At 43.1% G+C, this 24,447-nt stretch overlaps 1 protein-coding gene across 1 annotated transcript in view; it reads left to right on the top strand.

Annotated features, from left to right (window-relative positions):
* Window positions 1-24,447, top strand: part of ARHGEF4 (Rho guanine nucleotide exchange factor 4) — a 157,509-nt gene that overhangs the window by 46,284 nt on the left and 86,778 nt on the right. Inside the window, 3 exon segments of the mRNA XM_028730648.2 lie at window positions 4,195-8,544; window positions 11,018-11,338; window positions 12,356-12,485. Coding sequence (XP_028586481.2) covers window positions 4,195-8,544; window positions 11,018-11,338; window positions 12,356-12,485 — 4,801 coding nt within the window.

Below are 24,447 nucleotides of genomic sequence, written 5' to 3'. Positions count from 1 at the left end.
TTGTTTCCTTATGTATTTTGTTTATAAAAGATAACTTTTAGGATGAGATAATGGTACTAGTGGGAAGTGTGCTTGGGTCCTGCTTGCTGGCTTCCTATGGGCATGTGTTTGGCCACTGCGAGAACAGGATGTTGGACTCGATGGGTCATGGGCCTGACACACTAGGGTCTTCTTCTGTTCTTCAGTGTGAGAAGATTATATAAACAGAAATGATGCTACCAGAATCGGTGAACCTGTGGTCCACCAAATGTTGCTGGACTCCCAAGTATCATCAGTTTCAGCTATCATGACCATTGGTCAGGGATGATGGAAGGTGTAGTCTATTTTTGGAGGCCCACAGGTTTCCTATCCCCTTCCTGATCAGTCACAGAACTTGTTTTGTCAGTTCTTGACATGGAGTTAGGAATAGTGCTTTATGTAGTTGTGTACCATGAAGATACTTGGTAAATGCAGCTTCTCCTGTCGCTTCAGTGATTCTTCTACCTATGAAAGGCAACAGACCCCCTAGCATTTCTAGGCAAAAATATCAAAGAAAGTAATGAAAAGCCAAAAGATGTGAAATTTTACTTTAGCTCTTCAGAATGTATCTGATTAGAGGCACAACTTTTAAGAAAGAAAATTTCAGTTCCTGAGCTTTGCTTACTGTTGTATTGGAAATCAAACTGCACTACAAACTTGTCATCTTCCTGTTCAGTTCAATGTAGGTATGTAGGATTATAGCAGGCATAGGAAAACTCGGCCCTCCAGATGCTTTGGGACTACAACTCCCTCATCCCTAGCTAACAGGACCAGTGGTCAGGAATGATTATAGCTTTAGACATTTCCATTAGAAGTTGCTTTTCAGTATGCTGCTTTGACAACAGTATTTCTTGTTGCACTGTGACTATCCTATTTCTCATCTTTTTTCCTCCCTGCAAGAGCTGATTTAAAAAAAAAAAATCTGTTCTTTCCTTTCCTTGAAAGTGTGAGTGCCGGATATGTGGCATGAATCTAGTTGATCGATATATGATGTACAGCAGTGTTTGGTTGTTTTTGCCCCCCACCCACTAATTCCTGTCAAATAAAAACTGGGCTGTTGATTGTGTGACAGTCTTTGGAACCTCCTGCCCTACGAGATGATGCTGAAGTCTGGAATTTGTGGAGGCTGCATGACTGAATCACTTACACCTACTCCTTGCTTGCATTGAGAAAGTCAAGACTGCAAACAAGCCAGTAGCTGAGGAAGAAACTGCTTTTCTCGGTACATCATTCATGTGGAAGGATCATCAAATGCAGGCGTGACCAGACAGGTTCTTCTTGTATATCGTCCTGCTCTGGGTGGCCTTGCTAAAAAGTCAAATGCTGCCCATCTCATGTGATTCTGTTAGTGTGTTTTTTCACTGACTGATATGAAGAGGGCACTGCTGTCATGGGTTGTGTGCCTGTGCTTTCTCTTGGGTGTTTGGGTATTTGTGGCCTCGGTGTTGCCAGAGGCTACCATTTCCCTTTCCACAGGGTCGTTCTTCAACAGTGACTAGAGCAGATGGAGGCAAAGAAACTCTTGGTGGCTGCTTAGGAACTGCTTTATGCCCCCCATCACTTCTGAGTTACGGAACATCCCAGTTTCCAAGGCAACTGCCAAGTTCTTCCTCCTTGAAACAAATCTTCAGAGTGGGAGTAGTGGAAAAGCCAAGAGAGCGGGAAAAGGAGATTGTAAAATCCTTAATCCTTATCACATCCAAATCCTGCGAGGGCCTCTGTAAGTGCTGCACAGAAGCAAAGTTTCAATAAAGCGTGGCTTCTTTTTCCACTTCAGCACTGAAGGGAAAATGCTGCACCCAATGAAACTCTTCTTTCTTGGTGCTTATTAAAGGAACAGATGCCCACTTGGGGCTGATACATATGTTTGCCACACTTTCACGGGTGTTTCCTCCAAAGGGGCATGTATACCAGTTTTTCCATAGTATGTGCTCACTTGCTGCCCCAGAGTTTTGGGAGACATTCATCTCTCTTCCTTCGTTGCATAGGTCCCATCTGTAACACTGGTGTAAACATGACAAAGACATTTCTTACTGTGTGCTGAGCGATGAATGTTCAGTAGTTCATCAGCTAGATTAAGTGATTTGTCACCACACCACTTATAAAGATAAAAAAAGAAATGTTTGCTGTGGCATAAGGAAATTCACAGAACCCTCCAAACCAAGTGATACCAGCTTACTATGTGGAATGTGGTTTGTTTTGTTCTTGTTCGTGTTTTTATTGTGTATTTTGTATTTTTATCTTGTATTTTTATGCTATGAATTGCCCTGAGACCTATGGCTGAAGGGCTGAAGGGCTGTGTACAAATTTAATAAATAATGAAAGTGGGTTCTGCATCTCCTATGGGCCAAGGAGGTGCAGAGGCTACAGTGCAAGATGTTATCCTTAAAGAACCCTTGCATTCTAGGCATATATTCCACTGAGGTGAGGGTAGTGGGGAAGGAACATGGGCATAGCCAGGATTTTTGTTGGGGGGGGGGGCAGGACTTTGTTAGGGACGTCAGGACTTTTGTTTGGGGGGGGGTAGAACTGGTGTGTTCAGTCAGTTAAGTATTTCTATTGTTTTACTTTAGGGGGGCAGCTTCCCCCCCTTGGCTAGGCCCATGGGAAGGAAACAAAACTATGGTAGTGATGGACCACGATAGCCTGCCCACCACCATGTGCAGGCTGGATTATTGCAATGTGCTCTACTTAGGACTGCTCCTGAGGTTAGGAAGCTGTAGCTGTTGCAAAATGCTGTGGCTCGACTGCTCACTAAGGCAGAGTATCACCAACATGCAACTCCACTGTTGAAAGAATTTCACTGGCTGTTAATCAGCTACCAGACTAAATTCAGAGTGCTGGGTTTTTTAAATGTATAATGCCTTATGCAACCTGGGATCACTTACATAGCCAATCACTCGCTGTTCTCTGTAGGTGAGGTCCTCCTGCAGATATCATTTTATCGGGAGGTCCATTCCACACAATGAAGGAACTGGGCCTCTAGTGTTGTGGCAGCTACACTTTAGAATTCTCTCTCCTTAGACCGGCACAGTCTCTTATTGAAAGCAGGAAGCATAAAATCGCTTCAACTCTTTTGCATTTTTGCACTGATGGCATGTTGACCCACATTGTGTTTATTCAAATGTTAATGCTTTTGTGCTCTCAGAGAGAATCACTCCTAACATTTGAGTACTAGAAATGTCACACCCCTAGGAGAAGTCCCAAGAGGCTATGTTTTTCTGTAGCATGAAATGATGGCTAGCAATAAGTAATGCACATTTTTATGAACTTGTCTGCTTGTAGTAATAGGAAAACATATGTTCATTCCATAATTAAAATTAAGTTCCCACATTTTAGGAACCATCAGACAAGTTAAAATATATTTCTTTTAATACATACAAGATCATCTGTGTTCACTAGTTTAAAAGCATATCCAATATTAGTCATACACAAAGTAGACCCTTTGAAATCAGTGGAATTAAGTGAAGACTATTGATTTCACTTGGTCTACACTGAATATTGTTAAGATTGGATATCACCAAAAGAATTTGCACTGGGGATAAAATGCATATTTATAGTGTACACTGCCTAGAGAGTGTAAAAATATTAAGTGGTTTAGAAATGCTTTTACATACCAGGAAAGCTGCTAATGTAGTGGTTTGACTTCACCCCCAGAGGCGCACTCCATTGGTTTCTTGAGACAGACAGATGCCAACAACCCAGAAAGCACTTTATATATTAAAGTAAGAATTTGAAGGCATTTTAATTTAGCTGTGCCATTGTGCATTTAAATCCGATACAATTTGAATAGTGCTACAGTGGGAGAAAGGAGCTGCATTATGCCCTATCCTAAGCAGCAGAGACACCCCCCCCCCCACATTTTCATCTGCAGCTATGAGAGGTAGAAACTTGCTTTAACATTTAGAGTCTGGGCAAGATTATGTATTATTCTGGAAATATGAAAGACTAATCTTTCAATGTCCAAAGAGAGTGTATGGCCTGGGGAGAATTCCAATGGTCAGATAGAGGGCCAAATTTGGACCCCAGGCCTGAAGTTACCCAGCCACTTCATACAAGATTACCTCTTCATATCATCCAAATACAAATCAAAGTCTGTGGATTAGTAGTTCTTTCCATAATAACCATTTTGTTGTGGGGTTCCATCTTTGATAGATTATTTCTCTTTCTTTTCAGGCCCCAGAGCCAGTAGAAAATTGCACAAGTGAAGGAGAGTTTGAAGAAGACCGCAGTTCTTCGGTCCCAAGTACGTTAGAGTTGGAGATTCGTGGATCAGGCCAAGAAACTGATGAAGACTATTTTGAGACCCAGTCACATCAGAGTGAATCACTGTCAGACATCAAGACAGAGCCTTATGAAAGTGCATCAGACTCGGAGTCTTTTGCCAGTGATGTAACAAGAGAAACCAGCCTGAGTTCATTCTGCCTTTCTGCAGAACTAGAGGAACCATGGCAGAAGTATGCTGAAGGAAAAGTAGAAAAAGCTCCCTCCAAGGCTGAGTGTGCAAGACACCTGGGATGCATGCATAAGGAAGCAGGGGAACTGCCTTCACCTTTGCACATAGCAGCTGGCAAAGGTGAATTGGAAGTACAGGCAGCAGTCTCAAAAACAGAAGAGATCAATGGAAATGAGAAAGTGTTACCTTACAGTATTACCTGCACAGGGTTTAACATTAGTAAAGAGGTCCTTGCGTCACAGACAGAGGCCTCATTGGTAGTGGAGGCAAAATCTGTTGACAGAGAGCCACACCTGCATATCTGCTCAAAAAATCTAGCTGAAGGTGCTGTTGGCAAAGGCAATAAAAATACAGAACGATCAGTGTTTGCTTGTCACAGAGCAAACTCTGAAAACTCATTGACTTCCCTTGAGACTGAACATCCTCCTGCCCACTCAGAAGCTGTTTCAAGATGCAGTCTGCCTAATATTCACTTAGAAACAAACAGAACTTGTAAGAGAAACTGTGAATCATACAAAGTTAGGTGTAAACGGGAGTATATACTGAACACCAAGTGCAATAGGAAGAATGGTATTGAGAGTCAGAAACCTGTAGATGCACACTTGTGTGACACAAAGCTGAAGGCCACGGGTTTACCATGTATAAAATCTACATTTCTGGTGCCACCCACGAAGCCAGGGATTGTAGAAATGAAATCATGGCACAGTTCACCAGGAAACATAAGTGCCCGAGAGGTCAGGGAACATGCTAATGATTGTATTTGCATGGCTGATAAATTAAGTTGGTCGTGCTCCAGATTACCCCTAGGAATGTCGGATTATGAAAAGGTAAGGGGCAATTTAGAAAGGTTTGGTGGCTGCCCACAGAAGTCCTTCAAGATGGAAAAAGAGACAGGTATTGAAAAATCACTTCTTAATACTCATCTAGTCTCAAATAAGAACCAGTTGGCAACAAGATCCCACTGGAATACCAGTAAGAATTTGCATGATAAATCAAATATCTTTGGCCTTTCAACAAAAAGAGCAGATACACTAGAGAATGATTCTTTGACCCTATCCCAGCTGCCATATCACTCAGAGGATCATTCCAGACTGGAAATTCCTTCAACTTTGGAGTCTCTACCAGCAAATATAAATGCCAAAATAGTACTAAGAAAAGATCAGTTCAGAACTGAGGGTGAGATAGAAATTAACACGTTCCTTCAGAATCCTAGCTCTGAATCTGACAGCCGTGATGCTATAGCCCAAGAGAATTATCTGGGTGGCTATAGCATGGCAGATAAGTATGGCAATACTTACGACATCCACGCTTCCACTGTTAGCACAGAGGTGAACATGGAGAGAAAATGCCTTGAAACACAAAACACTGAGGCCTTTCTAGGGGCAGCTGAGATAAGGAACGATTCAGAATTTGGATTAGGTTGGGGAATGTTTGATGGGATTCTGACATTAAGTGGAAAAAAGGTCATGGGGCAACAAGAGGAAACAGTGCTTCGAAACATGAGCAGGGCGTCTGATGCCTTACAATGTCCTTCCATTCAGGAGAGAACAAATGTGCACCTCACAAGAATAGAAAAGAAGGATTTTTATTGTGGTGGTGGTGGTGAAGATGTCTCTGCTTTCGAACTAACACCAACACCACATCACATTTGCCAGGAAGAAAAATTGGAGAATCTTTCAGAGTTAAAACCTCTCTTGATTAAATCTCTTGACCAAAAAGGACTACTGTCAAATAAGATGGATGGTGAGACCTATGTGGATGAATTAACCACTGAGACATTGGAACATGAGAACTCAGCCTCTTCTCTCATCACCATGGTGGACACCACAAAACCACAGAAGACTCCAAATGCACAACCCTGTTGTGGAAATGAAATTCTGCCTGTACATGCTATATCAGGCAGTGAAGATGAGTTCCTTGTTAGCATCTCCACCCAAGAAGGTGAGGAGGAAGCAGAAGCAATGGGTCTTGATTTATCTTCAGTGCCTGCCCCTGAAATTAATACAAGAGCTAGTCTTGAGAACAATTCTCCTAGGACTAATTTAAATATGGAAAGTACTGTACAAAACTGGAAAGAAGAGGGGTATGAAAATGGTTTGTTCTTAGAACCACTTGCCACTAATACTGAGATACTGCTAATCAAGCCCTCCCGAGTGAAAGGTGACTCTGTCTTAGAATCGGTCCAAGCAGTAAACCTACAGTTTGAACCAGGAGGGTATACAGTGGCAGATGAATCTGTGACCAAAAATAGACAGCGAGACACTTGTGTTATCACTGCAGGAACACAGGAAATAAATAGCAATAGTAACCTGTGCCAGAATGTCATTGCTGGTGATAAGACCCTAGGACATAATGTCCATAGTAAGCAAATTATTGAAAAGGAAGGCACCAAACATTGTGATACAGCACGTGGAAAAACGGGCTTTTGTGAAGGTTCTCCAAGCACAGGACTGAACAGGAGCTTTTCTGCTGAGGAGCCAAAGTGCATTAGCAGAGACAGTCAATGGAATCCAAGCACAGATATCTGTGACACTAATGTGAGAATGGACAGCCAAGATAATACCACCACAGGCCTAGATAATATCAGCATGGAAAGCACAAACAGTGAGGAGTTAAATGAGAACCTATTTAACTTCCTGGGGAGTAACAGCAGTTTCTACAAGGCAGTTCAGAGAAACAATAAGGCTGGGGCCACAGAGAAATCTTCCAAGCAGTCTAAATTTTTAGCCTTTTCAAAAATGGCATCCTTCAGGAAATCTAAACTAATGTCTAGTGAAAATCAAGATAGTGTCAAGGCCAAGACAGAAACATTGGATGGAGATAAAGGGGATGAGATAGAAGATGACTTGAAGTATATTCAAAGCAGTTCACCCAGCTCTGCTTTCCAAAGCAAGGAACGTTGCCTTGCAGAATATTTGGACGATGATGACTTATTTTATGAGAAACCTGCTGGACTCTTGAACAGAATGAGCCTGAGAAAGGCTTCTGGCTCTGGCCGGATACTCTTGGAAGGTATGGGCACAAGTTCTTCTCCCATAATGACAAGAAGAAAGCACTCTGAAGGGAAAGTTTTAGGTTCTGTTGAGAATAATGACAACGAGTCTGTGGAGTATCCTGAACTCAAGAAATCCTCATCTGAGAATGACTTTAAAAGAAACAAAAACACGGAGAGTAAAAGATTCAGGAGTCGGCTGGCCTTGGCCCACAGATCCTTCTCAAGTTTTTTTGAATCGAAATCTCTGGAGAAGGAAAATGCTGAACAGAGTCCAAAGTTTTCAGTGAAAAATGAAAAGGAAAAAGCCAAGTTGCACCAAACAACTTGGAAAGCATTTCTGAAAAGTAAGGAGACAGATGGCCAAAAGCGGTTTGCCTTAAATAGTCCTCTTCCAACACAGCAGAGTTCTTGTTCTAGCAGGATCCCTGGCAGCTTTCCTAGAAGACCATCCAAGGAAAATCAGGAAGATTGCAATGGACAAGAGTTTATGCAATCAAGTGTGTCTAATGGCTCATCTGTAGATGGTGGACATTCTGATTCCTCTGGGACTGGTGATTTTCTATCTATGGATACCAAGAGGAGGAATCATGAACTGAATATAAAATGTCTGCATAGCCTAGATTGCAATGGGAAAGAGGAAACGATGAGCAGTGATGGAGATACATCTTTTGAAGAATTCTGGCTGAAATCTCCAATTAGTCCGATTGACCTGCAGTCATCATTTTCTCACTTCACTCCCTCTTGCCCCCAGTTGTCAATGTATGAACGTAAAGATATGCCATGTAGACCCATGAGTCCCAAGCCACAGAGTCCTCGAACTGGTTCTCAACGCAAGGGTTTCCATTACCCTGGAAGATTAAGTTCCACTTCAATGATATCTCTTGGAAACATCTCGGTGATTGATGGCAACTTGGAAGCACCTGAGAGGCCAAAGACATTGAAGCCTAGACCTAGTTTCTTGCAATCTATGCATTCGTTGGATAATGATTATCTGAGAGAGGACAGTGGGATAAGCAGCCAGTCACAAATCAGCTTGGACACAACTTCTTCAGTGAGTGATATCATCAGAGATGAGGTGAGTTGCTTTGTGGTGGTGATGATGTGGTTTAGTTTTGAGAGTTTGGAGTGTGGCATCATTGTTATTTATTTTTATTTCTTTCTAAAAACCATTTCCATTCCAAACAAAGCCCATTTCCATATGCTAAGCAGTGAAATGGAATATAGAATGTCACAGTGAATCTACAAGTGCATATGCAGGGACATATGGCATCAGAACTAATTATCTGTATAACTTTTCCAGAACTACATGCAGAACTACATGCATGTATAACTTTTCCAGAACTACAACCAGGCCATTCTGCATACTGGTCTAAACCAGAGAAGTTAAGTGGCTAACCAATTGAGTCCACGTGTATGTAGTCATCATGAGACTGGTTTTAAATCAGATTCCCCAAACATTATGTCAGAAGAGGTGCCCATGTAAACCACAGACAAGGGGACAGACTTCATTTTAAATATATCTTGTTTGATTTGAAATTATGGTGGCTGACATCACCATTGTCTTTCAGTGGGATGTGAAAGGTTTCCCTGCCGGCAACATACCCTGACCTGATGGACAGATCTGTCCATGTAGCCCAGAACCCTTTACTTGATTGACAGCAGCACTCCAATGTCTCAGATGATAACTTTCAAGTTATCTGTTACCTGATCATTTTTAACTTGAGATACCAAGGATTGAACCTGGGACCTTTTGACATGCAAAGCATGTCATCCGAGCTATGGTCCTTTCTTCAAGGTTCATTTTCTTCAAAGATATAGACTGCATGCGCATCACACATTTAAAGTACCCCTCCCAAAGAATCCTGGGAACTGTCAAGGTTGCTGGTAATTGTAGCTTTGTGAGGGATGGACTACAGTTCCCAGGATTAAAGTGTATGCTTTAAATGTACTTGAAATGTATGGTGTCTACTCGGCTTCAGTCTCATGGGTCTGCCAATGTTTGTGCCACATTGTTAGTGCAGTAGCAGATGTAGTGCAGTGCAGTCCCATAGCTCAGCCTTAGGATAAAGAAACACTAAAAGGAAAGTGATGGGCCAGCCACCTTTACTAAAATAAAACAAATAACCAAACCCACAAATTATATTTAAAACAACCAATTTATTTATTTTTTTGCTTCAATGAATGATTGCTGCAGAGACTCACTGTGCTGGGATCATGATGGCAATTTTTATATTTCTATTATTATTATTATTATTATTAGTAGTAGTAGTAGTAGTAGTATACCATCCATCATCCGAAGATCACAGGCTTGTTCATAACATAAAAATACAAAATGAGAACACAAAATGTGTAATTAAACAAAAACAAAAAAAAACCAGTAATCCCCCCCTCCCACAGACACATTTAAAAGGCCATAGACTGTGAATCAGCCAAAAGCCTGGTTGAAGAGAAACATTTTCATCTGACACCTATATATATGTAATGAATGCTCCAGGTGAAGTATCTGGGGAGATCATAGTAGAGTGTGTTTTTTTGCGTAGTGCCAACTTAACATAGGTTCATGTGGAAAAATCACAAGGAGTAGAAAAATACATCTGGCTTGCACGTGTGAGCACAGTCTTTGTCTCAGAGAATGGTGTGATCAGAAGGAGATGCTTCAGCATTCCTGGAGGAGGCAGGATTCTAAAAAAAAAAAGATTGGCAGAAATTGAATTGCACCAGTCAAGTGTATGGAAACAAAAATCGGAAAGTTCCTGGAGGAAGGAAGCGTATTCATTTCACTGTGCCCTCTGGGGGCAATTGTTTGTACTGCAAGATATTCATGCTTGGATTTACAGTTAGAACTGTGCCTGGGTGGTCATGTGTCCTACTATAAATAGGGCAGTTCTTTATTTGAAGAAACCTTAAGATGAAAGAGCAGGGGCCTTGAAGCACCCAGACAGCAAACTGAGCAGTTATCTTGTCACATTTTGTCGCAGTCACCCCCATTACGATGAGACGTGTTGTTGTTTTTATTCCTATTTAAATTATAGGAATTATTTCAAGATGCGTTGTCCTCTTTTTTGGGTGATGCATTCCCTCTGATTTGCAGATGTGTATCTGGCACTTTCATATGGCACTGACCAACCCCAGCCCTGCACCAGGTGGTGGCTTCATGCACCTTCTGACAATACCCTGGGACTAACAGTGCTAGTGGGACTTGCCAGGGTCTTTGGTCTCTGACAGCTACTTGAGGGTGCTGACAACATGACTGTGATTCTTCCCTCAGTGTGCATCAGAACATGATTATTGACACTACGTGTTTATGCAGACCAGTGCACAATTGAGTTTCATTTAGCTTGAGATGTCCACACTTAAAACATCTGGGTATCATTAGAAGCTCCAGTAGGTTGTGTTTATAAGCCACAGATGTTATTACTTTGAAGAGGGACAAATGTAACATGACATTCCAGATTCAACATGATTGCTTTATAGTCAGCTGCCCAGCATAGTCAAAAGACAAAGAAACAACATTTTTGTTTTGTTTTCACCTGTTACTTATAAAACAGGAGAATATCCAACAAAGTCAAATCCCACCAGAAAAGAGACCAGGTGAGAAATGGGGTCTCCATTGCAGAAAGAGGTCTACTCAGATGCCACTATCTCCACCCTCACTCTCAAACATAGAGAGCAAGGCCTGGATACTTCCCTTCCATATTCAGGAGGGGAAAGCCAAAGAACATGCCCAGAGGAAGAGACACAGACCCTTATACAAGCGTTTCAGCTTTGATGACACATGGATGGAAAGGAATCGGAAGAGGAAGCTTGTTAAAGAGGCACAGTCAGACAGAGAGATTGAATCAAGTAACCTCCCAGAGGATCATTTAAAAGTAAGGAACCAAAAATAATATTGTTTCGTCTCTCTGGCTGCATCTCTCTACTGTTGTCTTCTCTCTTCAGGCTGTTCCTCTAATCAGTTCTGCTGCTTTCTTTACTTCTAACAGCATGTGGCAGTCACTTGTGCATTGAGACTCCTCAACACAATGGCTTATCTTTCATTTCTTATATCATGATTTGTTCACTAGTGATGGGGAGAGTAGGTTGAAGAGTTTACAGTTCTTAAAAACATAAATAATCAAAACTATTGATGAAAGCTATCAGATACAGCTTTATTCCCCTTGGGTTAATGCAGGGTGCCATTGTTTTCCTTTCAGATCCATCATACTGAGTCTTAGGGTGCTTCCAGGCAGGAATTTATTATGGAATTTGTGCTACTTGTTCATGCAAAATCTTGGCATTGTTTACATGGCACTGTCATTATCGAGATGCTCTTTTTTCTTTGTTTAATCACAGCATAGATGCATTCGGTCAAGCTCCACCCACTGGAAAGCCCACATCAGTGAACGATCTGTTTATCAATCCTTCACCTTGGAAGCACCCATATTGTGCAGCTGATACATACAAAGTTCCTTATGCTCTTTATAATAACATTTCTTTGCTTTAGAATCTTTGCTTTGCTCTTCCTCTCCCTTTTTCTGTCTAACCATACCGGGTATGAAAACAACATTGACAATACAATACAGTGGTACCTCAGGTTACATACGCTTCAGGTTACATACGCTTCAGGTTACAGACTCCGCTAACCCAGAAATAGTGCTTCAGGTTAAGAACTTTGCTTCAGGATGAGAACAGAAATCGTGCTCTAGCAGCGCGGTGGCAGCAGGAGGCCCCATTAGCTAAAGTGGTCTTCAGGTTAAGAACAGTTTCAGGTTAAGAACGGACCTCTGGAACGAATTAAGTACTTAACCCGAGGTACCACTGTATGTATTTTTAAAAAACAGGTAAATGCTTTTTCGGAGTCCCAGCTAAGTGTGTCCTTAATTACCCATTACTACCTTTCTCTTTAGGTTAAAATGAGACCATTCATTACTTCACCTGTGGCCTTTGAAGCCCTTCCTCTCAAGTTGCACCTTTATTCCCAGAGCACACCTACAGGATTAGACTGCGTGGGCTTGAGGCGGCGCATCTCATTTCCCGGTATGAGTACTGTTTAAATTGACACCTGATTTCTGACCAGCACATTATATTTATATTATATTGGTTCATTTTGAAATGGTTTGCCTATGCCATCTCCACCCTGTACTATTTCGTTTGTACTAGATATGGGTTTACACCAGAGGTGGGGAGCCTGTGACCCTCCTGTTGGTGCTGGAGTACAGTTTCCATAATCCCTGGCTATTGGCCATTAGAGAGTCCAACATTAGAGAGTCTGGAGGGCCACAGATTCCCCATGTCGTGTCAAGCTTTCATATGTAATTCTCAGCTTCTTTGAAATATTACTGTTGGCATTTCACTGCTTCACTTGAGGAAGTGAAGTGACTTCCTTAGTCACTTTGGGGTGCTTCCCTTCTATATAAGAGATATGTGATGAAATATTTTAGTGGAGATGGGTTATGTGTTCAATTTACATCTCTTTGGCAAGAGTTGTCAGAGAAGTTATAAGCCTGATTTCGAAGCTTTGTTAGAAAATGAAAGAGAGCCCTAGGTGGCCCTAGATGAGAATTTTGCTAAAGTGATGACTTATACTGAATTATCTATGTGCATTTTCAAGGTTTCTGGGTTCTGCCCCTTCCAGAGGGCTTCACATTTGAGAGAAGTGACATTATAAAATGTCTCCTCCTGCAGTGGTGGCTTTTCCTGGGTATGGAAGGAAAGCAATTTGTTGCCAACTCTTTATTCCATAAAGAAAATCCACACATGTATGGCACAACTAGACAGATACCAGGAGTACATCATAAATTAGTTAGAGTTGGGGGAGAAAGACATGTTATTCCTAGACTTGAAAAGAACACTTAGGGAAGTTTGTCAGAAAATTAGTTTCTCTGGAGATGCCTCACCTGAATATCCCAAACTGTTAGAATTCCTTTCTTAAATCAAAGGTATTAAGGTATTGCCTTGATACGCCCTGCCCTGCTAGTCTTTTTCACAGAAGTCTTATGGGGAGACACAATACATTAATTAGGGTCACACCAAGTGCTCCCTCTCAAAATTGTTGCACAGTGAAAATGGAGCTTTGAAGGGGCACACACAACCCTTTGAAAACCTCCTAAAATCCAGTTTCTATACAGTTCACAATACTTTTTTAAAATGAAAATTTCTTAACTGCTGTTCATCAATGTGGTGTACAAAAAGTGTGACTAGGATTAATTCAGCAAACATATATAAATATTATTTTAGAACCAGCAAATAACCATAACAAAGCACAAGACAAAGTGAAAAATGAAGAACAGCATAGAGTACAATCCCAATATCATCTAAGGACGGCATTCCAAAGTCAGGGTACCACCAGAGAAAAGGCCCTTTCCTTTGTGTCAACATAATGCCCCTACTAAAGAGGCCATTTTGAGCAGGCTAGTATGGGGAAATGGGACGCGGGTGGCGCTGTGGGTTAAACCACAGAGCCTAGGACTTGCCGATCAGAAGGTCGGCAGTTCAAATCCCCGCGACGGAGTGAACTCCCATTGCTCGGTCTGTGCTCCTGCCAACCTAGCAGTTCGAAAGCATGGCAAAGTGCAAGTAGATAAATAGGTACCGCTCCGGTGGGAAGGTAAACGGCGTTTCCATGCGCTGCTCTGGTTCACCAGAAGCGGCTTAGTCCTGCTGGCCACATGACCCGGAAGGTGTATGCCGGCTCCCTTGGCCAATAAAGCGAGATGAGCGCTGCAACCCCAGAGTCTGTCACGACTGGACCTAATGGTCAGGGGTCCCTTTGGGTATCTGTGTCCTAAGCTGTTTAGGTCATTAAAGGTAAACACCAGCATTGTAAATTGATTTCAAAAGTGGATAGGCAGCCAATGTTGATCTTCCAAAATAAGGTACGCATCAGAATTCTAGCAGCTGAGTTCTGCTCTAACTGAACCTTCCAGTTTCTCTTTTAAGGGCAGCTCCACGTACCCATGTGTAACACATTACAGTACTCTAGCTAGGATATTACCAGGACAGGAATCATCATGAGTAGATCGTTCTGACTGCACAGTATAGCACAGTGACTCAAAACTCTTGTTTCTTCTCTGCTCTGCTGTCCTAGTGCTGGGGTGGCAGTACTGACAGCAGAGACAATAGGATTTTGCCTTCCCTGTGTGATCCCAGACAATAAGGATTGTGTAAGGAATACAGTGATATTACAGAGCCACTAAGCCAATCTGATTTAGATAGGTGGCCATCTTATTGCGGGTAAATAAAGTGAAGGTTTTCTCTAGGTTTAAATTGGTGTGGGAAGTTAATGTTCTCATTGCTGAGGCAACCAAGTTGCACATGAGCTTGGTTGCCTTGGCAATGGGAGAATATTCCCTCTCCCCAGCAAACATCTTTATGCCATTTGGACCCTTCCAAATGCACCAACATTTTTAAATGTCCTGCTTTCAGCTCTGTTCTATTTATGCAATTACTATTATCCTTAGATATACACTTCCATTGTCAAAAGACCTCAAATGCTATGCAGCATAAATAATAGCAAGTAAAAGAACAGAATGTGTGTTTTGATGATCCCCATTGGAAACTAGAATGCAGTGAAATGTATTAAGCATCTTTTTCAAGAGACAAAAATATAATGAACTATAACGAATGAAAGCCAGTGTGGTGTAGTGGTTAGTGCATCAGACTAGGAGCTGGAAGACCAGTGTTCAAATCCCCACTAAGCCCAACCTACTTCACAGGGTTGTTGTGGGGATTAAGTGAGGAGAGGGAGAACCTTGAGCTCCTTAGAGAAAAGATAGGGTATAGATGCAATCAATCAATATTGGAAGAACAAGAGGCCAGAAATCCACTTCTTAATTCCTCCAGCTCAAGGATGTTTTCTTATCTCATTCTCAGTGTCCTACTATTTGAACTTTACCATGCAAAATGACTTCAGTTGGTAGTGAAAATTCTCAGTCTTTCATTATCTGTGATACTGTTGATGATCTACCAAAGGTAGATCACTTATTCCTCAAAAAACCAGGAGGCTTTCTAAGTTCCTTAAAAGTTTCTTAGGAACACATGGGAAACTAGTGGGATTGCTGAGTTAGCTGTAGCCCTATTTCTGCCTTCTCTCCAGCTCTACCACAGAACTGATTACAGTTGTTTCAACTCTGTTAACCTTTCGTCTGAAGTTCTTTAGAAGAGAAAGAATTAAACTATTTTAATAGAGTTGAAATATATATGGAGATTGACCAATAGGTGGTGCCCCAGGTTTTAGAACGCTCTAGATGTTATCCTGGAAAGGGATGCTATTAAATGTAGTGGTAACTTTTGGATTACACAGAATATTTTGAAACTGAATATTGTGACCTTAGCTGGAACCTTTGGAATTATTCACAAGCTTCAGGACACTGGAACAAAACACAGCAACTTAGCCCAACATGCCCAAGAATGGCACGTAATGGAAACTGAACAGCATAAAACGACAGGCGTTATGAACTTTTTAAAGTATTCTCTCACTGTACTACTCAAGCAGGAGAAGTGCTCATGTTGCCCTTAAAAAGGAGAAGTAGAGAACAAGAAATTCTGTTTTCTCATCTCACAACAACGTCCTGCAGTTTTTCAATTTTTTAAAAATATTGTTCTTTGAGGGGCTGTTTCTCTCTCCTCCCCCTCTCTAGTGCTCAATTATACACATATAGGGCTAGAGGAAGGCTGAACATTTAGCTGAGAGGCAGAGGGCTTGGTGGATGAAGTCTTTGAGGACATTATAGCTGTGTCCCACTCCCATGATGATAGCTCCCCTACATCGCTCTGAGAAAGAGGGAAACAATCCCTTAGAAGGGACCCAATTTTGGAGGATGAGCCAGCTGTCCTCTTGTGAGAGTACATCTCTGGAGGGTGGGGGGATCCTGGTAGTGTATGATTTGATTATTAGGATAGTTGGGTATGTTATGAGTGTACAGATCACAGGGCGAATTACCTGCCTGTTGCAAGGGTTGTAGATGTCTCCTGCTGTCTAGCTAGCCTGGGAGATAGGAAAATGTCAGTAGTCACTTGTGGTGCATGCTGGCACCAATAACATGGGGGAAAGTAGTCATGAGGTCCTAGAAGCAAAATTTAGGTAGCTATGTAGGATACTGAAAGCCAGGACCTGCAAGGTAGCTTTCTCTGAAATGCTGCTGGTCCACATGCAGGGGCAGCTAGATGGGGCAGCTTTGTAGTCTCAGTGCATGGATGAGATGATGATGTAGGGAGAGGGTTTAGATTTGGTAGGCACTGTGGAACATGCAGGGACAAGCTAGGCCTGCACAAAAGGGTCAGGCTCCACTTGAACCTAGATGGAATCAGGCTGTTGGCACTTAAAATGAAAAAGGTGGCTGAGCAACTTTTGAGGGGCAGGGGGAGCAGATAGGTGCTGAGGAGGATTCGGTTCGGAACAAATCTCTCTGGGAGAAATATGATAAAATTGGTGAAAATTTAAATAGGGGAGGCATAGATCTAGGCATTGTGAGTGCAGGGGCACGGGATAACAATTCGGAGACGCCAAAGCACCACAGGTCAAAACACAAATGTGAAAGACACCTGAAGAGAGAGACTGTATTACAAATGTTTATATGCTAATGTGCCAAGCTGAGTGAACTGGAGTTCTTGGTTTTAGAGGGCGGCATTGATTTAAGGGACATAATGAAAACCTGATTGGATGGAGAGAACTAGTGGGGCGCAGTTATATCTGGGGGGAAACTGTATAGAAGGAACAGTGAATGACGTACTGGTGGTGGTGTTGCTCTGTACATCAAAGTTGAACTGTTTGATGAACACTTAGGTGTCAAAAGGAGCTAGCAAGGTTATAAAAGATGCCAGAGGAAGTATTTTTGAAATTCTAACATGCTGTCTCATACTATAAGTTGAAGGGAGATCAATAATAATAATAATAATAATAATAATAATTTATTATTTATACCCCGCCCATCTGGCTGGGTTTCCCCAGCCACTCTGGGCGGCTTCCAACTGAATATTAAAAACAGTACAGCATCAAACATTAAAAACTTCCCTAAAGAGGGCTGCCTTCAGATGACTTCTAAAAGTAAAATAGTTGTTTATTGCTTTGACATCTGCTGGGAGGGCGTTCCACAGGGCAGGAGCCACTACCGAGAAGGCCCTCTGCCTGGTTCCCTGTAACCTTACTTCTCGCAATGAGGGAACCGCCAGAAGGCCCTCGGCGCTGGATCTCAGTGTCCGGGCTGAACGATGGGGGTGGAGACGCTCCTTCAGATATACTGGACCGAGGCCGTTTAGGGCTTTAAAGGTCAGCACCAACACTTTGAATTGTGCTCGGAAACGTACTGGGAGCCAATGCAGATCTCTCAGAACTGGTGTTATGTGGTCCCGGCGGCCACTCCCAGTCACCAGTCTAGCGGCCGCATTCTGGATTAATTGCAGTTTCCGGGTCACCTTCAAAGGTAGCCCCACGTAGAGCGCGTTGCAGTAGTCCAAGCGGGAGATAACTAGAGCATGCACCACTCTGGCAAGACAGTCTGCGGGCAGGTAGGGTCTTAGCCTGCGTACCAGGTGGAGCTGGTAGACAGCTGCCCTGGACACAGAATTAACCTGTGCCTCCATGGACAGCTGTGAGTCCAAAATGACTCCCAGGCTGCGCACCTGGTCCTTCAGGGGCACAGTTACCCCATTCAGGACCAGGGAATCCCCCACACCTGCCCGCCCCCTGTCCCCCAAAAACAGTACTTCTGTCTTGTCAGGATTCAGCCTCAATCTGTTAGCCGCCATCCATCCTCCAACCGCCTCCAGGCACTCACACAGGACCTTCACCGCCTTCACTGGTTCTGATTTAAAGGAGAGGTAGAGCTGGGTGTCATCTGCATACTGATGAACACCCAGCCCAAACCCCCTGATGATCTCTCCCAGCGGCTTCATATAGATATTAAAAAGCATGGGGGAGAGGACGGAACCCTGAGGCACCCCACAAGTGAGAGCCCAGGGGTCTGAACACTCATCCCCCACCACCACTTTCTGAGCACGGCCCAGGAGGAAGGAGCGAAACCACTGTATAACAGTGCCCCCAGCTCCCAGCCCCTCTAGACGGTCCAGAAGGATGTTATGGTCGATGGTGTCAAAGGCCGCTGAGAGATCCAGCAGAACTAGGAAACAGCTCTCACCTTTGTCCCTAGCCCGCCGGAGATCATCAACCAGCGCGACCAAGGCAGTTTCAGTCCCATGGTGAGGCCTGAATCCCGATTGGAAGGGATCCAAATGGTCCGCATCCTCCAGGCGTGCTTGGAGTTGTCTGGCAACCACCCGCTCAATCACCTTGCCCAAGAATGGTAAATTTGAGACTGGGCGATAGTTGGCCAAATTGGCTGGGTCTAAAGATGTTTTTTTAAGAAGCGGTTTAATGACCGCCTCTTTCAGCGGGTCTGGGAAGGCTCCCTCATAGAGGGAAGCATTCACCACCCCGCAGAGCCCATCGCCCAGTCCTTCCCGGCTCGCTTTTATCAGCCAGGATGGGCAAGGATCCAGGAGACAGGTGGTCGGTTTCACTTGTCCAAGCAGCCTGTCCACATCCTCGGAGGTAACAGATTGGAATTGATCCCATGTAACAGGACCAGACAGAACTCTAGCACTCTCCCACCCTGGCCCTGCTCCCACGGTGGAGTCTACCTCCTTCTGAATCTGAGCGACTTTATCTGCAAAAAACTTTGCAAAAGCATTGCAGGAGATCTTGGGGTCCCTACCAGGCCCCGGTGGTGCAGGTGGTTCCGATAGATTGCGAACTACCTGAAAAAGTCTCCTGCTGCTGTTTTCTGCAGATGCAATGGAGGCGGTGAAGAAGGCCCTCTTCGCCGTTGCCATTGCCACTTGGTAGGCTCGACGTTGAGCTCTAGCCCGTGTCCGGTCTGATTCAGAATGAGTTTTCCGCCACCGGCGCTCTAGCCGTCTCAACGATTGTTTCATCACCCTCAGCTCCGGGGAAAACCACGGGGCTGTCCGGGCTCCATGCAATCGGAGAGGGCGCTTCGGAGCCAGACAGTCAATAGCCCTGGTTAACTCCGCATTCCAGCGGGCCACCAGGGAATCAGCTGAAAGGCCATCAACTTGGGATAAAACATCCCCTACCACTCTCTGGAAACCAATTGGATCCATTAAGTGGCGGGGGCGGACCATCCGAATCGGTCCCACCTCCCTGCAGAGGGGAAGGGTCGCGGAGAAGTCCAGTTGCACCAGGAAGTGATCTGACCATGGCACTTCTTTTGTTTCGCTTTTAGATAATGTCAGATCACCAACATCTGTAGAGGTAAACACCAAGTCTAAGGCATGTCCGCGGCTATGAGTTGGGCCAAACTTATTCAGGGACAGCCCCATGGAGGCCATGCTTTCCACGAAGTCCCGAGCGGCCCCTTGTAAGGTCGTGTCGGCATGGATGTTAAAATCCCCCAGGACAACCAAGCTAGGTGTCTCCAGGAGCATATCCGCCACGACCTGAAGCAGCTCGGACAGGGAATCCTTGGTGCAGCGGGGAGGTCGGTACACCAAAAGGAATCCTGTACTGCCCCTATTGCCCAACTTCCAGAACATGCACTCAGAAAATTGGGTCTTCCCAATAGGACGCCTGGTGCAGACTAATGACTTCCTAAAAATCACTGCAACCCCCCCTCCCCACCCACATGACCTGGGTTGCTGTGCGTAAGAGAAACCTGGTGGGCAAGCAGCGGCAAGGGCAGGCCCATCTGCCTCATCCAACCAGGTCTCTGTCACACATGCCAGGTCAAATCCTCCATCCACAATCAGGTCGTGGATGGCAGTAGTTTTATTCATCATTGACCTGGCATTGCACAGCAACACTTTCAGGTCATGTGGGTTTCCCTTGCTGATTCCAGTATCCTTCCGGTCAGGACCAGACCTGGAGGCAGGGATAGTCCTCAACCAACGACTAAACCTGCCTCCTCGGTAATGACATGGTCTGGTCTTAGCGTAACTCCTCCTCCGGCCCGTGATCACTGAGATCGGGTGTCCCAATACATTCCCTCCTGTGGAACCTGCCCCAGCCATTCTATTGGCTGAGACCCACTCCCAGGCAGCCCTGACCCTTCCCCTTAAAAGGCAAAATACAAACTATATAATAACTTAACAGAATAATAAAAATAGAAGCACAGCAAAAAACAATAGTGCTAAAATTAAACTGTTCCCCACCCTAACTAAATACTTAACCAACCGCAAACAGAAATAAAATTATAAAATTATAAAACATTATAAAAAACAACCACCACCATTTAAGGTGCAGCAAATTAAAAGCAGTTAAAGCATTTAAAACCATTTTGTCACTTGCTGCAGGTAGCTGCTCAGGCCTCTAAACTGTAGTGGTGAGTGCATCAACTGAAGGGTATTGTATAAATAACAGCTGCACACACTCTTATGTTCCAAACATGCCCATATAATTTATCTATTGTATTTATTTCAAATAATTTATATCTTGTTCTAACCAAAAACACTCAGAGCAGCTAGCAATAAATATACCATCTCATCAAAAACAAAACACTAAATCAACACTAAAGCCCCAAGCATAAAACAACAATAGCAGAACATAGAAAAATACACAAAAATAACTGCACTACTTTCATTTCAAGAAAATGGTTTCAAAACAGTACAAGAAATACTACAGGCAAAATGCTGAATTGATGGGGCGAACTAATCACCAGATGGGGTCTATCAGTGTCGACAAGGCGTGGGGCCATGATGCATTAGTCTCCAAGAATCTCAGAGGGAAGGCACTCATCCTTGAAGAGGTCAAGAAAGTTCTTTTCTCAGCAATAAATTACCTCTGCTCCCATTGACTGAATCACTAGCATTTGAGAAACTTTGCAGGAGAAACGGAGGGAATCTCTGTCAGTGTGCTGTAATATAACATCATCATGTGACCAAGTCATGGAAGAGTGCACCAATGATTTCTGAAGCTCTGCAAATGAAAGTGTCACTTTTTGATGACTGAAAAGAGACGTTTGGCATAGGAAGTCTGGCTGGCAGTTGGTGGATTTGCAAACTAGCTTTCTTCGCTGATATAACATGGTACATTTGTGGCCTTACGGCAAAGTTGCAAGCTGAAGGAAAGCTGATATGTGATTAGCTCAGCAGTAGAAAAGTTCACAAAATGAAACTGCAACCTTTTCAAAAGAAGGTAATTCAAAGTAACTTGTTTCATTTCCTGTCCTTCTTAATTCTTCTAATGTCAGAATGAAGGACATGGGAGGGCCGTATTCCACTGTGCAAAATTGCTTCATCTTCAGCAGCTGTTTTCTGAGATGATCCAGGTCTCAGAATGGTTCCTCTGGAGGTACATTTTTAAAAAAATCTGTAGCTTATGTGGAATCTGTATCAAATTACCATTAATTGAAACTATTAGTATGCAGTCAAGGAAAACATATCTATCTAGTATTTTAAATACCCTAAAATACTAACATTTAAAAAATGACAGCCCCATTTGACTTAGATTACTAGAAGCAACTTCTGATGGTGCAATTGGTTTCAGATCCTGGCTTTTTCCAGTTCTAATAACCACAGAGTCCCATATCAGGGTCCTAATGGAAGACTCTACTTAATTAACCCAGTAAGTTGTCAATCATGGCATGTAAGGATAAAGGAGGGAAAAGATAGTGTGAAGACAGAGAGTGATAATCAACTAACCTGTCCTGTTAGAATTTTTACTTGCACACAGAACGCCAAACTAACACTATTTCCGCCTTGTCTGGATGCTTGCATCAAGTCCACCTCTGATCACAAACATTGGGATGTGATGAAAAAGAACATACTGATGATACTGAACCCTAATCTCCAGTTGAAATAGCATGGGATACGAGATTGAACCTTTAGCATTACACACACCTAAAGCCATGGGATACAGCCACAGTCTCTAAGCATCACCTTTTGTGACCTATGCTTCAAGAGTGACTGGAGCCACTGCAAGTTAGTGCCATCTTGGGAATGGGAAAGGGTAAGAACACCACTGAGATGTTCAGGAGGCTAATCAACAGGATCACATTCACCCTTCATCTCCCAGGCTAGATAATTTACCAGGATACCAAAGACAGTTTCAGTGCCAAACCTGGGATGGAAGCCACATTAGAAAGAATCGAGATAATCTGCATGCATTCACATCTACACAGAATCCAGTTTCTAAACACCAACTTTGAGATGACTTTACAGGCATGCACATGCTTTCTCTCACACACATTTGGTCTCTCACACCTGTGCCCTGATCTGCTTTCTGCCCCAGCTATTTCCCCCCCCCCCTCTCCCACCCTAGTTCTCCTCTTCACCCAGTTGTTTGGTTTGCTGTTGTCCATTCACCTTAGCCAATTACATCCCATGCCCTAGCTTCTTCCTGAGCTCTGATTCAGCTCTCTCAGTGCCTGACTCTTGCTAGTGCCGTGTTTGTCAGGCACTGCAGATTCTCAAGAAAATGGCCCGTTTTGTTTTCCCACTATTCCTATTGTATGCTACAAGAAAACTGAATTATACACTTTCATTCCTTCAAGCTGCACCCGCCACCCAAAAAAGGGGAAGGTTGCCTATGTCAAAGCATCCCCTACAGGCAAGACTATTGAAACAGCAGCACAGTCTTTGCAGCAAATGTCACATTTTTGCTTTTCTAATCATTTTGAAGAAAAATGTATCTGTGGGAAGTGACATAGAATCTAGGTCTCACAGGTTAATATGAAATTTGTTATATATTTGTTATATATTTAGAAACGCACGGCCAATTCTCATCAAAAAAGGTTTGTATCTTTTTTCTTAGTAGCAATGATGGTCACAAATAAGAGAAACAGGCAACTGAAATGATACTTTTATGTGAACCACTTGGCATTGAAAATACTCAGTGCTAACTTTTGAGTCACACTCTTTCCAACTTGAAATTTTAGTTGCATAGGCTATTTATAATCTAATTAGCAGCATCTTCATTAATATACCACTTCCTTCTGCATTCATGTCCTTACAATGCACATTGATTCCTCCCTGCCATAGATATCTCTAACTATCTAAATCTGAGGAAGAAACTGGGTAACTTGAAAACTTGCATTTCAAACACCTGTAGGTCCTATACATAATAAAGGTATCACTGCCCTATTTCTTCTTCCATTTCTTTCTCCTCTTTTGTGATCCTGGTTCAGATTAAAGCATGTGCCCATGCATGCTTGTTCCACATTAATGGTTAATGATGTTGCCTCCATTTCTGTGAATTAAATTAGAATGTGACAGAGCATCTCAGTGGAGCTGCAGTTTGGTATTGTGTGGCTGCTGATATGTTGCTTCACAGATTTTATTGTATTGTCGTTTTTATTGTTTTTAAGATATATTGCCTGTAGTTTGCCACCCTGAAGCTGTCAATCGGGGTGGAAGGTGCAAGATTTAAATCCTTTAAGAAACAAGCAAACAAACAGCCACCTGTGGAAAAGTAAAAGCCAAAACAAAATCTTACCCCTCCCTCCAAAGACCCCAGTGAAATTGCCAAAGATGATCTATTGCACACCTTGAAGAACCAACTGCACATCATCCATTCTGGCTTTTATAACATCAACCATAATCTTTGATTGCTGCAGCAAGGCATACAAGATCTAGGCATACAGGCTCAGCATCGTAACACGTAATTTAGTGGCTATCAAAGATGTCTATATAAAAACAACAATGGCCTGACCACCATTGCTACTCAGACCAACACAGGATAGTTGAGCTCGGAAACTTTAGGACTCTGATGATCTCACTCACTGAATCAGATCTCATCAGATGTGCGGAAACCAAACAGAGATTGGTTTAACTAAGCTTTGGTTCAGTGGGTAGGATCGGATTTTCGCAAGCCACAGCTGTGGAACAATAAAAGCTCTCAAACCCGGGGGAATTAAAGGGTACACAATATGATTGAAATACGGGTCAAGTGAAAGTGTGGATGAGCCCTTAGTTGAAGGTAGAGTCAGAATCCCAGGGGCTGGAAGTAGTAGCAGAAACAGCAACTGCAGCTCCAACTCTACTCTAT

Source organism: Podarcis muralis, chromosome 6 (assembly GCF_964188315.1).
Source record: "Podarcis muralis chromosome 6, rPodMur119.hap1.1, whole genome shotgun sequence".
Classification (NCBI taxonomy): domain Eukaryota; kingdom Metazoa; phylum Chordata; class Lepidosauria; order Squamata; family Lacertidae; genus Podarcis; species Podarcis muralis.
This window is presented reverse-complemented; position numbering and strand designations above follow the sequence as displayed.